Genomic DNA, 20171 nt, shown 5'->3' with positions numbered 1-20171 from the left:
AAAGCTTTGAACCTTAGAAACAGGAGATGGAAAGTTTTAAGATAGTCAGAGAAGCAGCGGTGTGAGGATGTATGGTCACTGTGTGTCCCCAGAATATAGAATCCCCCCAACGTTGAGATCTTACTAGCTGCACCCAAGTCTTCCACTTGCGTTTAGTAAGGCCATTACATTTTTATTTCTCTGAGTTGCTGCCTTACCTGATTCTCGCGTCCTTGCCAGAGCGATAGGACTCCAAGGCCCAGCTCCGATAGTGTTAAAGGCCTGTATCTGCACCCTGTATTCCATCCATTCCTCCAGGTCTTCAATGGTGTATTCCCTCTCAATTCGATCATGGATTACATGTGTGAAAGCTTTCCCTTTGCCATCAGACCGCATATACCGGATTTTATATCCCACGGATTCGGGGTTGCCGTTGTAAGCAGTTTCCAGTAGAGGCTGTGGGAGGAAATGGTGGAAGTGAGTTTCAGGACACAGTAAATCTATTAAATGGAGTGTACAGATACCTAGAGCTTTTACAGGTTAATAAACTGATGTTTGTTTAAAAATGACATTAAATATACTGTGTAAGCCATGGCATAGGAACTTACCACCCAGCGAACCCACAAGCTGGTCTGACTAGCAGTCCGTAGCGTCACATTGGCTGGGAACATGTCTGGAGCTGCTTGCAACGTCTGGAGTTTTCTGGAGGGCGTACTTGGGGGACTTGTGCCCACAATGTTCACCTGTCTCATACGGAAGCTGAAGGAAAAGAAACAAGATTAATATGTAATGCTCCAAAGTTCTTCAGTGAGATTCCCTCCCATCCTGTGCACATATAAATCCTCGACCCCAGTCCTCACTTACAACCTCACATTACCTGTAATGCGTGTATGGGTTCAGTCCTGGCACCACTAAGGATCTGGCGTTAGGTTCATTTGCCAACTGATGTATGAGAACCCAATCTTCCGTCTCCCCCACCGTACCTATCTACAATGGAAAAAGGGGCTGATTGCATTGTATCAATGTGATAATAAAAACAGGCAGCTAACAACAAATCGTAATTAGACAATCTCCTGTGCGTTACCTGAGCTTCCACCTGCCACCTGGATATTGAGGTCTTTCCATCATACCCTGGTCGGAACTGTAGCGTGACAGAACGAGGGCCAATGTTACCAATCCCCAACACAGTTGGGGCTCCAGGGAGCTCTGAAAAACAGTAAGAGGTTAGAAAGCCTTAAAGTATAATATGACAGGGAAAAAAATAACATTTTAAAGGAACACTATAGGGTCAGGAACACAAACATGTATTCTTGACCCTTTAAGGCAAAACCCACCCCTCAGAATGGGTTAAAACTCTCCTTATTTCCAGCTCTCCACGGGTCTGCCGGTGCTGGCCCCGCCCACCATGGTGACATCATCACAATTGCTGATTTTTAGCCAATCCAATGCATTCCCGATTGGCGAAAATCGCCAAGGGGGCGTGGCCAAACAGTTTTGGCCAATCAGCACCTCCTCATAGAGATGCCTTGAATCAATGCATCTCTATGAGGAAAATTCAAAATACATTAAGCTGTAGTTGTTCTGGTGACTATAGTGTCCCTTTAAGTAAAGTCGGTTACAGCTTTAAATGTACTCATTCCAATTAAATGTATTCTAATTCACCTCCATTTTCAATTTACCAAAACAAGGAAAGAATTCTGCCACTTTCTTAACATTTGTTCATCTAAAGGACTCTGAGGATCCATAGCACGTGTCACAGTTTGTGGCTAGAATTAATAATTCACTTTAGCTTTTACTGCCATTTCAAGTCATTAAAAAAAACCACCAGGTTCCCTTTTCCTCTATGAATGTGTTTATCGTCTTACCTGGAGGGACTCCCGAAGAGATGGTGGATGACGACACAACACCTTGGCCTTTAGAAGTCATTCCAGCAACCTGGATGGTGTAAGTGGTAAGTGAAGTGAGGCCGGTCACTCGATACTCCAGGGTGACATTGGGTAGGTAATGCGTGACCCTAGTGTTGGTTTGGTTAAACTCTTCCCAGGAGATTTTGTATCCTGCAAGCAGAGTTATAGTTAAGGTGGTTTTGAATATCCTTTGTAATCTCTGTGTATTGACATTTCTGTCAGTATCCCATTCTGTCTCCAATATCGATCCACCAGTCGGTATCCCATTCTTACTCAAAATGGACCCACCAGTCGGTATCCCATTCTTACTCAGTATGGACCCAACAATCGGTATCCCATTCTTACTCAGTATGGACCCAACAGTCGGTATCCCATTCTTACTCAGTATGAACCCACCAGTCGGTATCCCATTCTTACTCAGTATGGACCCACCAGTCAGTATCTCATTCTTACTCCGCATGGACCCACCAGTCAGTATCCCATTCTTACTCTGTATGGATCCACCAGTCAGTATCCCATTCTTACTCTGTATGGACTCACCAGTCAGTATCCAATGCTGTCTACAGTATAGACCCACCAGTTAGTATCCCATTTTTAATCAGTATGGACTCACCAGTCAGCATCCCATTCTTACTCCGCATGGACCCACCAGTCAGTATCCCATTCTTACTCTGTGTGGATCCACCAGTCAGTATCCCATTCTTACTCCGCATGGACCCACCAGTCAGTATCCCATTCTTACTCTGTATGGATCCACCAGTCAGTATCCCATTCTTACTCTGTATGGACCCACCAGTCAGTATCCCATTCTCACTCAGTATGGAGCTACCTGTCAGTAAGCCATTCTTCTCTGTGGGCTCCTGCCATGTCACCCTCAAAGAAGTGTCCAAGATGTCATCGAAGCTCAGATGGCCAACTGGACCAGGAACTATTAAAAATACAGACCAAAGCAGATCAAATCAGACTGTGTGACACCCCACAAAGCTACAAAACAATAACAGGAGAATCTGAGAAACTCTAGATGCATATTGTTGTTTCAAGAAAAGAAAAAGGCATAAATACATCATCGATGGTTTTTCCATAATGGGATTTTGCCGTACCATCCTCCTGCGTCCAGACTAGTTGAGGGGGACTGCTTGGTCCGTCCCCTGGAGAGGTGAAACACAGGACTGATGCCATGTAACTGGAAAACTTCTTGAGGCCAGTGATGAATCCCACGTGGATGCTGTCTTGGAAGTTAGGTCGCACTACGACTACTGTGATATCATCTTCCTGTGCTGGATCCCATGTAATTAGCTGGGAAGAATGGAAGCATGGCGGTTAGAATGTGCTATCTGGGTAACGTTTACTGTGATATCATCTTCCTGTGCCCGATCCCATGTAATTAGCTGGGAAGAATGGAAGCATGGCGGTTAGAATGTGCTATCTGGGTAACATTTACTGTGATATCATCTTCCTGTGCTGGATCCCATGTAATTAGCTGGGAAGAATGGAAGCATGGCGGTTAGAATGTGCTATCTGGGTAACATTTACTGTGATATCACCTTCCTGTGCCCGATCCCATGTAATTAGCTGGGAAGAATGGAAGCATGGCGGTTAGAATGTGCTGTCTGGGTAACATTTACTGAGATATCATCTTCCTGTGCTGGATCCCATGTAATTAGCTGGGAAGAATGGAAGCATGGCGGTTAGAATGTGCTATCTGGGTAACATTTACTGTGATATCATCTCCCTGTGCTGGATCCCATGTAATTAGCTGGGAAGAATGGAAGCATGGCGGTTAGAATGTGCTATCTGGGTAACATTTACTGTGATATCATCTTCCTGTCCTGGATCCCATGTAATTAGCTGGGAAGAATGGAAGCATGGCGGTTAGAATGTGCTATCTGGGTAACATTTACTGTGATATCATCTTCCTGTGCCCGATCCCATGTAATTAGCTGGGAAGAATGGAAGCATGGTGGTTAGAATGTGCTATCTGGGTAACATTTACTGTGATATCATCTTCCTGTGCTGGATCCCATGTAATTAGCTGGGAAGAATGGAAGCATGGCGGTTAGAATGTGCTATCTGGGTAACATTTACTGTGATATCATCTCCCTGTGCTGGATCCCATGTAATTAGCTGGGAAGAATGGAAGCATGGCGGTTAGAATGTGCTATCTGGGTAACATTTACTGTGATATCATCTTCCTGTGCTGGATCCCATGTAATTAGCTGGGAAGAATGGAAGCATGGCGGTTAGAATGTGCTATCTGGGTAACATTTACTGTGATATCATCTTCCTGTGCCCGATCCCATGTAATTAGCTGGGAAGAATGGAAGCATGGCGGTTAGAATGTGCTATCTGGGTAACATTTACTGTGATATCATCTTCCTGTGCTGGATCCCATGTAATTAGCTGGGAAGAATGGAAGCATGGCGGTTAGAATGTGCTATCTGGGTAACATTTACTGAGATATCATCTTCCTGTGCTGGATCCCATGTAATTAGCTGGGAAGAATGGAAGCATGGCGGTTAGAATGTGCTATCTGGGTAACATTTACTGTGATATCATCTTCCTGTGCTGGATCCCATGTAATTAGCTGGGAAGAATGGAAGCATGGCGGTTAGAATGTGCTATCTGGGTAACATTTACTGTGATATCATCTCCCTGTGCTGGATCCCATGTAATTAGCTGGGAAGAATGGAAGCATGGCGGTTAGAATGTGCTATCTGGGTAACATTTACTGTGATATCATCTTCCTGTGCTGGATCCCATGTAATTAGCTGGGAAGAATGGAAGCATGGCGGTTAGAATGTGCTATCTGGGTAACATTTACTGTGATATCATCTTCCTGTGCCTGATCCCATGTAATTAGCTGGGAAGAATGGAAGCATGGCGGTTAGAATGTGCTATCTGGGTAACATTTACTGTGATATCATCTTCCTGTGCCCGATCCCATGTAATTAGCTGGGAAGAATGGAAGCATGGCGGTTAGAATGTGCTATCTGGGTAACATTTACTGTGATATCATCTCCCTGTGCTGGATCCCATGTAATTAGCTGGGAAGAATGGAAGCATGGCGGTTAGAATGTGCTATCTGGGTAACATTTACTGTGATATCATCTTCCTGTGCTGGATCCCATGTAATTAGCTGGGAAGAATGGAAGCATGGCGGTTAGAATGTGCTATCTGGGTAACATTTACTGTGATATCATCTCCCTGTGCTGGATCCCATGTAATTAGCTGGGAAGAATGGAAGCATGGCTGTTAGAATGTGCTATCTGGGTAACATTTACTGTGATATCATCTTCCTGTGCTGGATCCCATGTAATTAGCTGGGAAGAATGGAAGCATGGCGGTTAGAATGTGCTATCTGGGTAACATTTACTGTGATATCATCTTCCTGTGCTGGATCCCATGTAATTAGCTGGGAAGAATGGAAGCATGGCGGTTAGAATGTGCTATCTGGGTAACATTTACTGTGATATCATCTTCCTGTGCTGGATCCCATGTAATTAGCTGGGAAGAATGGAAGCATGGCGGTTAGAATGTGCTATCTGGGTAACATTTACTGTGATATCATCTTCCTGTGTCCGATCCCATGTAATTAGCTGGGAAGAATGGAAGCATGGCTGTTAGAATGTGCTGTCTGGGTAACATTTAATGGTTGCTAATGGTTGATACGTGGAGCTTTGCGGCTCTTTGCTCCTGTATCTCCATATTCGCCATGATGACGTCAATCACTAAACAGCCTGAGTTGTTCCTAAAATAATAATCATGTTGCATTGCGGTAATCTTTCAGCTCTGTCCTTCATGTAACACTTGGAATACAATATTTCTTTAACGGTTTGGTCACCAAAGATTTAAATATCAGGCACTGCTCCCTAAAACAGTCTATAGATATATATAGCCTAGGGACTAACCACTGCACCTCAAATTTACATATCATGATCTGTGCACGGAGTCGCGGCTAACCTCGGCACCCAGGAACCGTTTCATCTAGCCCAGGGGCCATTTAGTTATTCACTAAAGTGAGAATTCAAAGTGAATTTCATATTTAAGGTAAAAATAAGTGAATTTTAAACATTCTCTGATTTAGCTCTGCTTTCAGTTTAACCTGGCCTCAAATTTGCAATTCACTCTGAATTCTCAGTTTAGTAGGTTACCATGTTAGGGGCTTCAGCTCGCTCTCTCTTCACGTATTTCTTCACTAAGGGACACCTTTATTTCACTATGGGTATTTAGACCCACTTTCAATCTTACACTGTGTGCTCCTTCCTACATAGCACGGCAATGGGGGCTTAGGCAGTGGATTTAACCGCACAAGTTAGGCTTAGCACAGAACACCCTCAAAGGTGTTACAGGAGAACTAGGGATTAGTTCAGAGGATTTATTTTCAAGAACCCTTTCTCTGTCCCGTTCCTTTTACGCTATTATAGCTCACCTCTCCTGGTTAGAAGCCAATACTCAAGGGTAGATGCTGATTTATGTGATACATATTCCTATATCATTATCTGATTTATGTGAAACATTTCTTTATATCTATATATTAGATTCAACTACAGCATTACTCTATCCTGTGCAGTTTCTTGCCTAAACCTATAGATTTAGAGGGACGTTTCTCTGCCCCTGGCTCTAAAATACAATAGGTGAAGCATCACCATTTTTTTCATATCAGTAGCCATAATTGGGGGAGATCCAATATAGTGTTCCTTTGTCTATTTTATTTTAAAAGGACTTAATAAAGATATATTTTTTATTTTATTATTTTTTACAAAGGACACTTGCTAAGCTAATAGGAAGCATACACTCCTGCTTCTTATTATTTTCTCCCTCCCCTATATTTGCCACACGTTCTAGGACTGGTGGGTAGTTTCTATACAAGTTGTTTAATTCGTTAATTTGCCAGCAGTAGATCTCCCCTAGGGGAGATTTCTCCTGTTTTTTCTACCATGTTAGATTTCCCATGGTGCACAGGACGGGCTGGCTGAGCATTGTGGTAAATGCAGTTCAGTAACGTCAGGTCAGTTTTGTGGGGGCTGAATATAAAGTAAGCCCAGAATGTACAAACCATTGATGCCGCATAGCAGGTGGAGGTTAGAGGAGTCAGCCATAGAGTACGTGGAGCTTACAGAGACCGAGATACTGTCAAATCCACTGAAAAGGTCTAATGTGCCGATTTATTATTCTGTGTTAATATTGGCTGCAGTTAGTGGGAGTTGCAGTCTGCCACACTCAGACTGTCAGGGATTTCATGAGAGAAAATGCATGGATTATGGGAATGCACGGCAGTATTCCTGCATTTTACACCGGCAGCTCTGCTAGTTTCCTATATAAAACCTGGTTTATGTGTGTATGAGACGTGCGCTCGGCAAGCTTGGCTGCTCTCGCTGTAACAGATTAGTGGTATTAGACGGATTGTTGGATCTTAATATTACATTACAGGGACAAGAGAGTACGCTTGGCATGGAAGCCGCAGTTCACAAGGCGGCCACAGGGTGTCAATGCTGCACCAGGAGAAAAGCAGGAAAGAGGAGGCACTGGGCAACAGGCGATCAAATCAAATCTAGAGATACAATGTATAAATAGGCCAATTAGCGGAACACTCCTGGGTCCTGTATATAAAGCAGGGTTTATTGCACCAAGCGCGCTTCACATCTACATTGTATACAAGACCCCTGAGTGCTACATTGCCCGCCGTTCATTAGAAACCCCCCCACCGCTGCCTAAATAGCCCCCGGGAGAATCTGTCTTTGGAATCAGTAGAAATAGTAATAAACTCTGACTGATGTCCACATGTGGCTGCGTGCATTTATAATCTGAACCACGGCGTATATCCCGCTAGGCCCGCCGCACCAACACACATTACAATTATCCTAAACACCTCAACGCGAGAACACACAGGGGCTTGTTCACTAAACACGACATTGTGATATGAGCCGACAGATATTCATTCTCAGGATTATTTGGATTCGGTTTCTAAATCAGGTTACAGAAATCTGTCAGGAAAATTACGATTGGATCCCACTTTTTCAATTCTAGCCCGATGGCTATCAAATGTAGAGATCCAGATTTCAATTGAATTTAATTATATTAGTATGCGTGTGGCTCCTTCCTGACATTAGTTATGTCAGGATTTTAATAGAAAACGGTGGAATTTATCCATTTTATGTAATTCGTTGGCGGACGCTTTTAGCGGACGTATTAAATCCAGACGTGGACAAAACTGATCCAGCTCTGAGTCAAATCCCTCCTTACTGTGGGACCGGAGGCTGTGGTGGTTATCGTGCTAAGGCTGCTTCTTTAAGGGAACTCTCTAAGCACCAAAACAAATTTAGCTTAATTAGTAGTTTTGGTGTATAGATTATGTCCCTGCAGTCTCACTGCTCAATTCTCTGCCATGTTGAAGGGACACTATAGTCAACAGAACCACTACAGCTTAATGTACGATATACAGCTTAATGTACGGTATACAGCTTAATGTACGGTATACAGCTTAATGTACAGTATACAGCTTAATGTACGATATACAGCTTAATGTACGGTATACAGCTTAATGTACAGTATACAGCTTAATGTACAGTATACAGCTTAATGTACGGTATACAGCTTAATGTATGGTATACAGCTTAATGTACGATATACAGCTTAATGTACGATATACAGCTTAATGTACGATATACAGCATAATGTATGGTATACAGCGTAATGTATGGTATACAGCTTATTGTAGTGATTCTGCTGTTTTATCCTGTCACTGCAATTTGAGCACTGTAAACACTGGCTTTTCATGGTCACTCAGACGTCACTCAGACGGCCACTATCTCAGTGCTGAGCAGTGTGCAGTAATTACATTCAGCCTATTCACGCTCTGCATGGCACGCTGAACGTTCCTCATAGAGGTGCATTGATTTCATGTATCTCTATGAGGAGATGCTGATTGGCGCAGGGCTGCGTTTTGCTGCGCATGCGTAATAGCCGCCCAATGACTTCCCATGGGCCATGGCGGCGGGCCAGTCGCGGTGATACCGGCATGGCGAGGAAGAAAAGATAAGATCGGAGGGGGGGGCGGTCACCTGAATAGTTAGTTTAACATTATAGTGTCAGGAATATCTTCTTCACGTAGTCCTACACACCTCTCCGGGCTGAGAATCTCTCGTATTTACTAAAGAGAGAATTATTGAGAATTCAATGTGAATTCCAAATTTAACCCCTTAAGGACCAAACTTCTGGAATAAAAGGGATTCATGACGTGTCACACACGTCATGTGTCCTTAAGGGGTTAAGGCCAAAGTAGCCAAATTTGAAAAAATCTCCAAGTCAGGTCTGCTTTCACTTTAGCATATTTGTTCTAAAAATGTTAAATTCCTTCCTCCCAAATTCTCACTTTAGTTAATAACTCTGACAGTGTTAGGGCTCCTGCTGACAGAATCTCGCAGTTTAACGGAGAGCAGAAAGCCATGGTGCTGACCCTCCTACCCAAGTGGACTAAAAATCCCATCATGCTCAGTGAGATACTGCTTGATACGTCTGAGGTAATGGGACAATAAAGGAACCAGTTGAAAAACAGTTAATGTGTAAAATAACTCCAATCAACCTCATCCACTGTTTGGCTGAGCCTGATAAGAATTTCAGTCCACTATAGCTTTATATAGCAAGTCATCTTTTTAAATGGAGAGAAAAAATAGAATACTTAAAAACAGCGCTTTGACTAATTCAGCCCTAAAATATGATATTTTCATATAAACTCCTAAATCGAAGTATTTCTCTGTATGAGAAGCTTTGTTCTGGGGACTTGCCCTCTTTTCTCCTAATTAGGCAAAGCCCAGCAGTAACTCGGCAAAACGTTTTATAAAAGGCAGGTTTTTGGGGCTTAGGAAATTTGTGCAAATTGATATTTTTTCTCATTATATCCTGACTAAAGGTTTGATTCTGTCCACCCCCCTGCAAGACAGCCATAAGGAGTGTATTTAACCCTTCAATGTAAAAGACCCCTTCATTGAGAGGAATTGTCTGGGTGACTATAGCGTCACTTCAAAGGTAACGTATTAACTAAATAGTAAGTGTTAGTGATTAACGACCAATTTAAAAAGCTTAGATCATAAGATAGAAACATTGCCTATGGCTAATCTGACATAAATTGTGTAATCTGCTTGTCAATTAGTCACAGCAGAGTCTTTACTAAATAAACTACCCTAAGTGTTGCTATGAGATAATTTAACCCTTGCCCTCCCCACGTTTCCCCCTCCCACGGTTCTCTTTTCCAATCCACACTCCCATTGCCTTCTTGCCGCCTGTTATCATTTGATTTAAGGGAGAGGGGAGCTACGAGAGCCAGGACCCACACAGGCCAAGACAAGTTAATTAGACACTGATTTCAGAATGGAATTTCTTAATCAGAAATACTAATTACAATTTAATATGGATGTTTAATATCTTCATAGTTATCGAGTTGTCTGCCAATTAAACGCATAGAGTTTGTGCAGGCCTCATGTAAGAAAGATTAATTAATGTAAATGCAGATTAATTGCAATAGGAAGTAATCAAAGGGTCATTAGGCCCGGCTGCCCTACCTCTATTGAATAACAATAATTCTTTGTTAACTGTGTAATAGAAATTATCTGGCCCACGATAGTGTGAAGATTCAGATTGGGTGCCACCAACATCTGTCTGTCTCCCAGATATATCTAGAAGATTTCAGTATAAGTGGTCAGCATGTATGTAGGATTCATATGCTATAGAAGGTAAATTAAACAAAGCATTTTGAATAAAGTGCGTTTAGTCAGAGGAATGCGTTGGATATAGGCTTGCATGTCACAACAAGATGTTTATATGAAGGTACCTTGTAACCCTGGTTAATCCCATTAACAAACTGAGGGCTTGGTGGGCTCCAAGTGAAACGAAGTGTGGTGGAATTAACTGCCTCGACCTTCACGTTACCAGGGGGCACGGTTGGCACTGAAACAAACAAAAAAAAAACACATTAAAGACCAGGGCAAGGACAGAAACAGCCAATTGAAACATATCCATTCTTTGCCCTGATAAAAGATACATCTCCCCCATTTTGTTGCATTTTACAGAATGTTTAATCCAAAAGGATCCATTTCGGTTTCTCTTTAGGTAGGTTTTCGTAGCTCACCCCCTTGCAGGGTCCACTCGGTAACTTTGGTGCTGTAGACTCCTAGCCCGGCACTGTTAAACGCAGCCACCTCTATCTCGTAATTTGTCCAGATGATAAGATCCTCGAGGAGAACACTCATTGCGTCGTGGTTGGAGAGGTTTCTATATTGGCAACCTACAGGTAGACCTGACAGACAGTACCTGGAAGCAGGAGAGGTAGGTCAGTGGGGAGATTTTAGGTTGGCTTCTTCCAGCTTAATGTGTCTCTCTATTCCTGCCTCTGTATATGACCAAATCCTCTGTCTTCTCTTTTCTTTATGTTTCTCAATAATTCATTATTATTGCCCACAATGTCCTCTGCCTCCTAACTTGCTTTGGCTCTCAGCCCTTGGCGTTTAGGTCTCATTGCAATTAATCCTTTATTTTATTAATTGTCTATTAATTATCCCTGTGGGAAACAATTCATTATATGATCTTTAACTCTCGTCATTTAACACTTACTAAACCAACAGCCCTGTTATAACTCCCCCATCTGCCCCTGGCTGATGCCCCCCCCACCTGCCCTTTACTGATCCTCATCTCCCCAGCCTGACCCTTCCTGATTCCCATCTCCTTCACCCAATGATCGCATAACCCCACCCCCCCAACCTGCCCCTAACTCATCGCCATCTCCCCCAACCTGCACTTTGCCGACTCCCCCACCCACCTAGACTGCAATTATCCTAACCCTCTGCCTATCACTAATTTAATATGCCCTTCTAACTACCCGTCACTAATCCTACATTCAGTGTGTCCTCATTAATTCTATCTCCCCACTTTTCATCACATTAGATGAACTTCCTTCTAATCCCCTTTCAGTTAATTAATTGCCCCACAATGCCTCCCTTTCACTAATCCAATATTACCCCTCTGCCTCCCCCCTCACTAATCCAGCATTACCCCTCTGCCTCCCCCCTCACTAATCCAATATCTCCCTCTGCCTCCCCCTCACTAATCCAATATTACCCCCTCTGCCTCCCCCCTCACTAATCCAATATTACCCCTCTGCCTCCCCCCTCACTAATCCAATATCTCCCTCTGCCTCCCCCTCACTAATCCAATATTACCCCCTCTGCCTCCCCCCTCACTAATCCAATATTCCCCCTCTACCTCCCCCTCACTAATCCAATATTCCCCCTCTGCCACTCCCCTAACTTATCCAATATTCCCCCTCTGCCTCCTCCCTCACTAATCTAATATTCACCCTCTGCCCCCCCTCACTAATCCAATATTCCCCCTCTGCCGCCCCTCACTAATCCAATATTCCCCCTCTGCCACTCCCCTAACTTATCCAATATTCCCCCTCTGCCTCCCCCTCACTAATCCAATATTACCCCCTCTGCCTCCCCCCTCACTAATCCAATATTACCCCTCTGCCTCCCCCCTCACTAATCCAATATCTCCCTCTGCCTCCCCCTCACTAATCCAATATTACCCCCTCTGCCTCCCCCCTCACTAATCCAATATTCCCCCTCTACCTCCCCCTCACTAATCCAATATTCCCCCTCTGCCACTCCCCTAACTTATCCAATATTCCCCCTCTGCCTCCTCCCTCACTAATCTAATATTCACCCTCTGCCCCCCCTCACTAATCCAATATTCCCCCTCTGCCACCCCTCACTAATCCAATATTCCCCCTCTGCCACTCCCCTAACTTATCCAATATTCCCCCTCTGCCTCCTCCCTCACTAATCTAATATTCACCCTCTGCCCCCCTCACTAATCCAATATTCCCCCTCTACCGCCCCTCACTAATCCAATATTCCCCCCTCTACCCCCTCACTAATCCAATATTCCCCCATCTACCTCCCCCCTCACTAATCCAATATTCCCCCTCTGCCTCCCCCATAACTAATCCAATATTCCCCCTCTGACTCCCCCATAACTAATACAATATTTCCCCTCTACCTCCTCCCTCACTAATCCAATATTCCCCCTCTGCCCCCCCTCACTAATCCAATATTCCCCCTCTGCCTCCCCCATAACGAATCCAATATTCCCCCTCTGCCTCCCCCCTCACTAATCCAATATTCCCCCTCTGCCTCCCCCTCACTAATCCAATATTCCCCCACTGCCTCCCCCCTCACTAATCCAATCTTCCCCCTCTACCCCTCACTAATCCAATATTCCCCCTCTGCCACTCCCTAATTTATCCAATATTCCCCCTCTGCCACTCCCTAATTTATCCAATATTCCCCCTCTGCCTCCCCCCTCACTAATCCAATATCCCCCTCGCCTCTCCCCTCACTAATCCAATATTCCCCCACTGCCTCCCCCCCTCACTAATCCAATATTCCCCCTCTGCCACTCCCTAATTTATCCAATATTCCCCCTTTGCCTCCTCCCTCACTAATCTAATATTCACCCTCTGCCCCCCTCACTAATCCAATATTCCCCCTCTGCCGCCCCTCACTAATCCAATATTCCCCCTCTGCCACTCCCCTAACTTATCCAATATTCCCCCTCTGCCTCCTCCCTCACTAATCTAATATTCACCCTCTGCCCCCCCTCACTAATCCAATATTCCCCCTCTACCGCCCCTCACTAATCCAATATTCCCCCCTCTACCCCCTCACTAATCCAATATTCCCCCATCTACCTCCCCCCTCACTAATCCAATATTCCCCCTCTGCCTCCCCCATAACTAATCCAATATTCCCCCTCTGACTCCCCCATAACTAATACAATATTTCCCCTCTACCTCCTCCCTCACTAATCCAATATTCCCCCTCTGCCCCCCTCACTAATCCAATATTCCCCCTCTGCCTCCCCCATAACGAATCCAATATTCCCCCTCTGCCTCCCCCCTCACTAATCCAATATTCCCCCTCTGCCTCCCCCTCACTAATCCAATATTCCCCCACTGCCTCCCCCCTCACTAATCCAATCTTCCCCCTCTACCCCTCACTAATCCAATATTCCCCCTCTGCCACTCCCTAATTTATCCAATATTCCCCCTCTGCCTCCCCCCTCACTAATCCAATATCCCCCCCGCCTCTCCCCTCACTAATCCAATATTCCCCCACTGCCTCCCCCCCTCACTAATCCAATATTCCCCCTCTGCCACTCCCTAATTTATCCAATATTACCCCTCTGCCTCCCCCCTCACTAATCCAATATCCCCCTCTGCCACTCCCTAATTTATCCAATATTCCCCCTCTGCCTCCCCCCTCACTAATCCAATATTCCTTCTCTGCCTCCCCTCACTAATCTAATATTCCCCCTCTGCCTCCTCCCTCATAACTAATCCAATATTCCCCCACTGCCTCCCCCCCTCACTAATCCAATCTTCTCCCTCTACCCCCCCCCCCCCACTAATCCAATATTCCCCCTCTGCCTCCCCCCTCACTAATCCAATATTCCCCCTCTGCGTCCCCCATAACTAATCCAATATTCCCTCTCGGCCTCCCCTCACTAATCTAATATTCCCCCACTGCCTCCTCCCTCACTAATCCAATATTCCCCCTCTGCCTCCCCCATAACTAATCCAATATTCCCTCACTGCCTCCCCCATAACTAATCCAATATTCCCTCACTGCCCCCCCTCACTAATCCAATATTCCCCCTCTACCCCCCCACTAATCCAATATTCCCCCTCTGCCTCCCCCCTCACTAATCCAATATTCCCCCTCTGCCTCCCCCCTCACTAATCCAATATTCCCCCACTGCCTCCCCCTCACTAATCCAATATTCCCCCTCTGCCTCCCCCCTCACTAATCCAATATTCCCCCTCTGCCTCCCCCCTCACTAATCCAATATTCCCCCTCTGCCTCCCCCCTCACTAATCCAATATTCCCCCTCTGCCTCCCCCATAACTAATCCAATATCCCCCCTCTGCACCCCCCGTCACTAATCCAATTCTCACTATTACCCCATATATCATGTTAATCCTTAATTCCTATCACTAATCCTCCCGCAATCCCCTGAAGCAATGTTCTGGTTCATTAACCCACAATCTGATTATTGCATTATCCTTCACTCGCACTCCTTGTTTCAGTTATCCCTCTCCCTCCTAATTATAACTCACCATCCACCTAACCCCATCTCTCCTTAGCGATACGTTCCTCTTGCACTAATCCTGTTTCTGACTGAAATCCCTCTGTCTATAGCTAATCCTCCCCGTACATCCTATAACTTATTGTACGGCTTCTGCAAACAATGTAACGTATCGGACATCAGGTCCTGAGATTACACCGAGGAAACCACGGAGATAAAATGCTGAGATGCAGTAACCTGTATCACCCAGCCCTTCTTCACACACCCCCAGCCTTCCTTTGGACCCTTACCTGATCACATATCCCTTCAAGATGCCATTCTGGTGATTTTCAGGTGGTGCTTGCCACTGGATCAAAATAGACTGGTTAGTGCGCCCACTGGCGATGACATTTTGGGGAGGGGCAGTGGGAGGCTCTTCAGGAAGGGACACTCTGTGGATAAAAGGTGACAAATCGCTTAATGGCTCAGGGCTAATGGAGCAGTGGACTGTGGGTAACAATTAAACATAAGGTTTAGGATGGGTATTAAATAAATATCCAGATTCCTTAGGAAAAACCCTCTGGACGAATAACAAGCAAACGGCCCTTTCACTAACCACAGTTTAACTAGAATCCCATGTGAGTGGACAATGAAAGGGTTAACTCCCCTGTATCACCACTCACAAAATACTACTGATAAAGTCAATGTGATCACGCCTTGGGAGCACAGAGCCAGCAAACCTTCCAATAATTCCAGGCGTACGACCAAATCTCGGGCTCTGAACCTAATGGCAAAAATCAATAACCGTGGGAACTCCGGTCCATCATCTGACACATAGAAACACTGTCTCACTAACAGACTGAGAAACTCCTCACCATAACTGCTTTTATTTCTGTTTTTACATCGTTCCTAGTGTGTTTGCAGCATGTGATGTTTTATAGATTGCTATACGTAGGTTAGTTTAAAAAAATTCAATAAAATTTTATTGAAAACTGAAAACAGAAAGGGTTTAGCGAGTGACAGGAGACACATGGTTTGTAATATATGTATCTCCTGCTTCCCTGAATTATAAACTCCAGAGCTCAGAGGCTCGCAGTCTCGTATAATCCACCGAGAGTAAGACTCACATGTACTGAATCTTTAACTCGCCATTAAAGAAGAAAATAAAACAACAAGCGATGCTGCACAGGTAACCCAACTTCAAAGTACAGATTTTGTTCAACGCTTGTAGCTCCAACAAGTGAACATGTCTTACAATGGCTTCCTGGACAATATATCCCCCAAGCGCTAGAAAACAAAACCCATTCAACAGGTGTGTTTAATGCCATTGCTGTACCCACACTGACCCCCTGTGTGGAGACGTTTTACCATAAAGATATATTTTCGAGAATGGTAACCCGATAGCGAGCCTTACCGGTGAGTGTCCTTGCTAAACTGCCCCTTGCCCACGTCATTCACTGCGCAGAGACGGAACTGGTAGGAGCGCGCAGGGGTGAGATTTCTTACGACCATGGAAGTGAGATCTGGATCGACACTGGCAAAAAGGATGGTCCAGGGGACATCTGGGGAGACATGGCACAGAATGCATTCATTTCACCATTCTCTCTACCACATGTAATTATTAATCTCACATATGACCAAATATACCATTCCCTGCATTTTATATACCCTGTATACAAAGCTTCTACACCTGCAGGTAGGTCCCTAGAGCACTGATGGATTCTGGACAATACACATATTTGTGGATTACATTTCCTGTGCTACTCTTCATGGTAACTTTGCATGGGGTCCGGCCATGATTTCCGAGACCCTCAGCTCGCTGAAATCCGTGAAATTATTAGGCTCAGGTTTACATACCACCAGTGTCACTTTAATTCCATATTCTCACGGATTATATTGGGAAATCTAAACTCTGCAGGTGTTAGCGATGTCATCACACAGGACACGACTGACATCTCAGCTGAGGCAGACTACAAATCCCATAACACTTGGCTGACTCTCCGCAGCAGCTGGAATATCAGTGCTTATTACCCCCATTGTAACTTGCAAGGGGCATTTCAATGACACAAGGATAAAAAAACCATCACGCCGTCTGTGCCAGGCAGACGTACGGAGTAAGATAAATGAGGTCTATGGTGTATGGAAATCAGAGAAGGGGCTGCTCTTGGGGTTTGGTCCTTTGGGGTGTTAGATGGGATATAAGATCTGCATATGATATGCGCAGGCAGGCGAAAGATGCTAAATCTCTCTGAAGGAGTCTCATAAATATGGAACACAGCTCGCAAGGCAGAGATGCCGGCAAATAACACAGCTGGGTTAACCCCCGAGAGGCCGCGGTGAAGCAACGTCTGAGCGGCCACTCCGCCTGTGCAAGAGTTAACAACTGTATTGAAAATAATACATTTTCACAATGACTAGAACCGGCACGTTATTCATTACAGGGCGCGTTATAGGCGACTCTTACTGGATTAGTAACTTAAAAACAAACCCTTCACTGAAAATACTGAATCTTAACACACAAAAAAAAAGGATGGATTTATTTAGGGAAACACTGGAGGCATTCTGGGCAGAATTACAAGATAAAAGGAGAGCAAATCATTGTAAAGGTGTCTGTGTGATTGCATTCTATTCAGCACTTTGAGACAGAATTGCAGGTAAATGTGGCCTTTAATATTAAATAAGAAAGGGGGAGGGGGTGTTAGCATTTAAAGGGTTAGTGTCATGATCTGATTTGCTATTCCGCTCTGTGTCTTGATGCTAAGCTATCTATCTACAGGATGTGCTTATCTGCACAATACAATGTTACCGAGCGCTGCGCCTTTCATACCAAGTAAGTTTGTGTGCCATAAAAAAGGGAAAAAATTCAATTTACAGGGAAAAGAAAGCAGAGAGGGGCAATGTGGGGAGGGGGGCTGCTTAAAGGGACAGGGCACTAAATACACAGAATGTAGTTAGCCATTAGTTTGGCCCACGTACATTGAAGAACAGCGTGTGAATGTAGAAGACATGGGATTCTAAAGGGTTACTAGTGAGAAGCGACATGCCAGATTCTAGAACAGGGTTTACACAGGGGAGTCGGGGACATTTCCCCTAACACCTCTCTCAGTATTAAGTATCCGGTATATGAAAAATTGTGCCTCTCCTGAAAGGCAGCTTCCAAAAATACTAACTCCCACTAATCACAGGCAGGTCGGACATGTATGTTCTGCCATTGTACTTGGTGTGATGTCACCCAGGATCTATAGTGCACGGTGTGATGTCACCCATGATCTATAGTGCACGGTGTGATGTCACCCATGATCTATAGTGCACATGGTGTGATGTCATCCATGATCTATAGTGCACATGGTGTGATGTCATCCATGATCTATAGTGCACATGGTGTGATGTCACCCAGGATCTATAGTGCACGGTGTGATGTCATCCAGGACTTATAGTGCACAGTGTGATGTCATCCATGATCCATAGTGCACATGGTGTGATGTCACCCAGGATCGATAGTGCATGGTGTGATGTCACCCAGGATCTATAGTGCACAGTGTGATGTCACCCAGGATCTATAGTGCACGGTGTGATGTCATCCAGGACTTACAGTGCATAGTGTGATGTCATCCATGATCTATAGTGCACGGTGTGATGTCATCCAGGACTTATAGTGCACAGTGTGATGTCATCCAGGATCTATAGTGCACATGGTGTGATGTCACCCAGGATCTATAGTGCACGGTGTGATGTCATCCATGATCTATAGTGCATGGTGTGATGTCATCCAGGATCTATAGTGCACGGTGTGATGTCATTCATGATCTATAGTGCACATGGTGTGATATCACCCAGGATCTATAGTGCACGGTGTGATGTAATTCATGATCTATAGTGCACATGGTGTGATGTCACCCAGGATCTATTGTGCACGGTGTGATGTCATCCAGGATCTATAGTGCACGGTGTGATGTCATCCAGGATCTATAGTGCAAGGTGTGATATCACCCAGGATCTATAGTGCAAGGTGTGATGTCACCCAGGATCTATAGTGCACATGGTGTGATGTCATCCAGGATCTATAGTGCACGGTGTGATGTCATCCATGATCTATAGTGCATGGTGTGATGTCACCCAGGATCTATAGTGCACGGTGTGATGTCATCCATGATCTATAGTGCATGGTGTGATGTCACCCAGGATCTATAGTGCACATGGTGTGATGTCATCCATGATCTATAGTGCATGGTGTGATGTCACCCAGGATCTATAGTGCACGGTGTGATGTCATCCATGATCTACAGTGCACATGGTGTGATGTCACCAAGGATCTATAGTGCACGTTATGATGTCATCCATGATCTATAGTGCACATGGTGTGATGTCATCCATGATCTATAGTGCATGGTGTGATGTCATCCATGATCTATAGTGCACGGTGTGATGTCATCCATGATCTATAGTGCACGGTGTGATGTCATCCATGATCTATAGTGCACATGGTGTGATGTCACCCAGGATCTAAAGTGCACGGTGTGATGTCATCCATGATCTATAGTGCACATGGTGTGATGTCACCCATGATCTATAGTGCACGGTGTGATGTCACCCAGGATCTATAGTGCACATGGTGTGATGTCATCCATGATATATAGTGCACATGGTGTGATGTCACCCAGGATCTATAGTGCACAATGTGATGTCAACAGGAATCTATAGTGCAGTGTGATGTCATCCATGATCTATAGTGCACATGGTGTGATGTCACCCAGGATCTATAGTGCACGGTGTGATGCCATCCATGATCTATAGTGCACATGGTGTGATGTCACCCAGGATCTATAGTGCACGGTGTGAGGTCACCCAGGATCTATAGTGCATGGTGTGATGTCATCCAGAATCTATAGTGCAGTGTGATGTCATTCATGATCTATAGTGCATGGTGTGATGTCATCCAGGATCTATAGTCCAGAGTGTGATGTCATCCAGGATCTATAGTCCACGGTGTGATGTCATCCAGGATCTATAGTGCACGGTGTGATGTCATCCAGGATCTATAGTGCACGGTGTGATGTCATCCAGGATCTATAGTGCACGGTGTGATGTCATCCAGGATCTATAGTGCACCGTGTGATGTCATCCAGGATCTATAGTGCACAGTGTGATGTCATCCAGGATCTATAG

At 44.8% G+C, this 20171-nt stretch overlaps 1 protein-coding gene across 4 annotated transcripts in view; it reads right to left on the bottom strand.

Moving 5' to 3' along the window:
• SDK2 (sidekick cell adhesion molecule 2) overlaps positions 1-20171 on the bottom strand; it is a 393871-nt gene that overhangs the window by 43165 nt on the left and 330535 nt on the right. For all 4 annotated transcript variants that reach the window (XM_063456338.1, XM_063456340.1, XM_063456339.1 and 1 more), the window contains exons 16-26: positions 16420-16567; positions 15317-15457; positions 11011-11192; positions 10714-10829; positions 2987-3182; positions 2716-2814; positions 1845-2036; positions 1064-1185; positions 857-966; positions 588-738; positions 198-435 (exon numbers count right to left, since the gene is read on the bottom strand). In XM_063456338.1, the coding sequence (XP_063312408.1) occupies positions 198-435; positions 588-738; positions 857-966; positions 1064-1185; positions 1845-2036; positions 2716-2814; positions 2987-3182; positions 10714-10829; positions 11011-11192; positions 15317-15457; positions 16420-16567 (1695 nt within the window). The remainder of the gene's footprint in view (positions 1-197; positions 436-587; positions 739-856; positions 967-1063; positions 1186-1844; positions 2037-2715; positions 2815-2986; positions 3183-10713; positions 10830-11010; positions 11193-15316; positions 15458-16419; positions 16568-20171) is intronic.

Source organism: Pelobates fuscus, chromosome 5 (genome assembly GCF_036172605.1).
Source record: "Pelobates fuscus isolate aPelFus1 chromosome 5, aPelFus1.pri, whole genome shotgun sequence".
Taxonomy (NCBI): Eukaryota; Metazoa; Chordata; class Amphibia; order Anura; family Pelobatidae; genus Pelobates; species Pelobates fuscus.
Note: the sequence above shows the minus strand (reverse complement) of the source record. Positions and strands in the feature narration are given on the sequence as shown.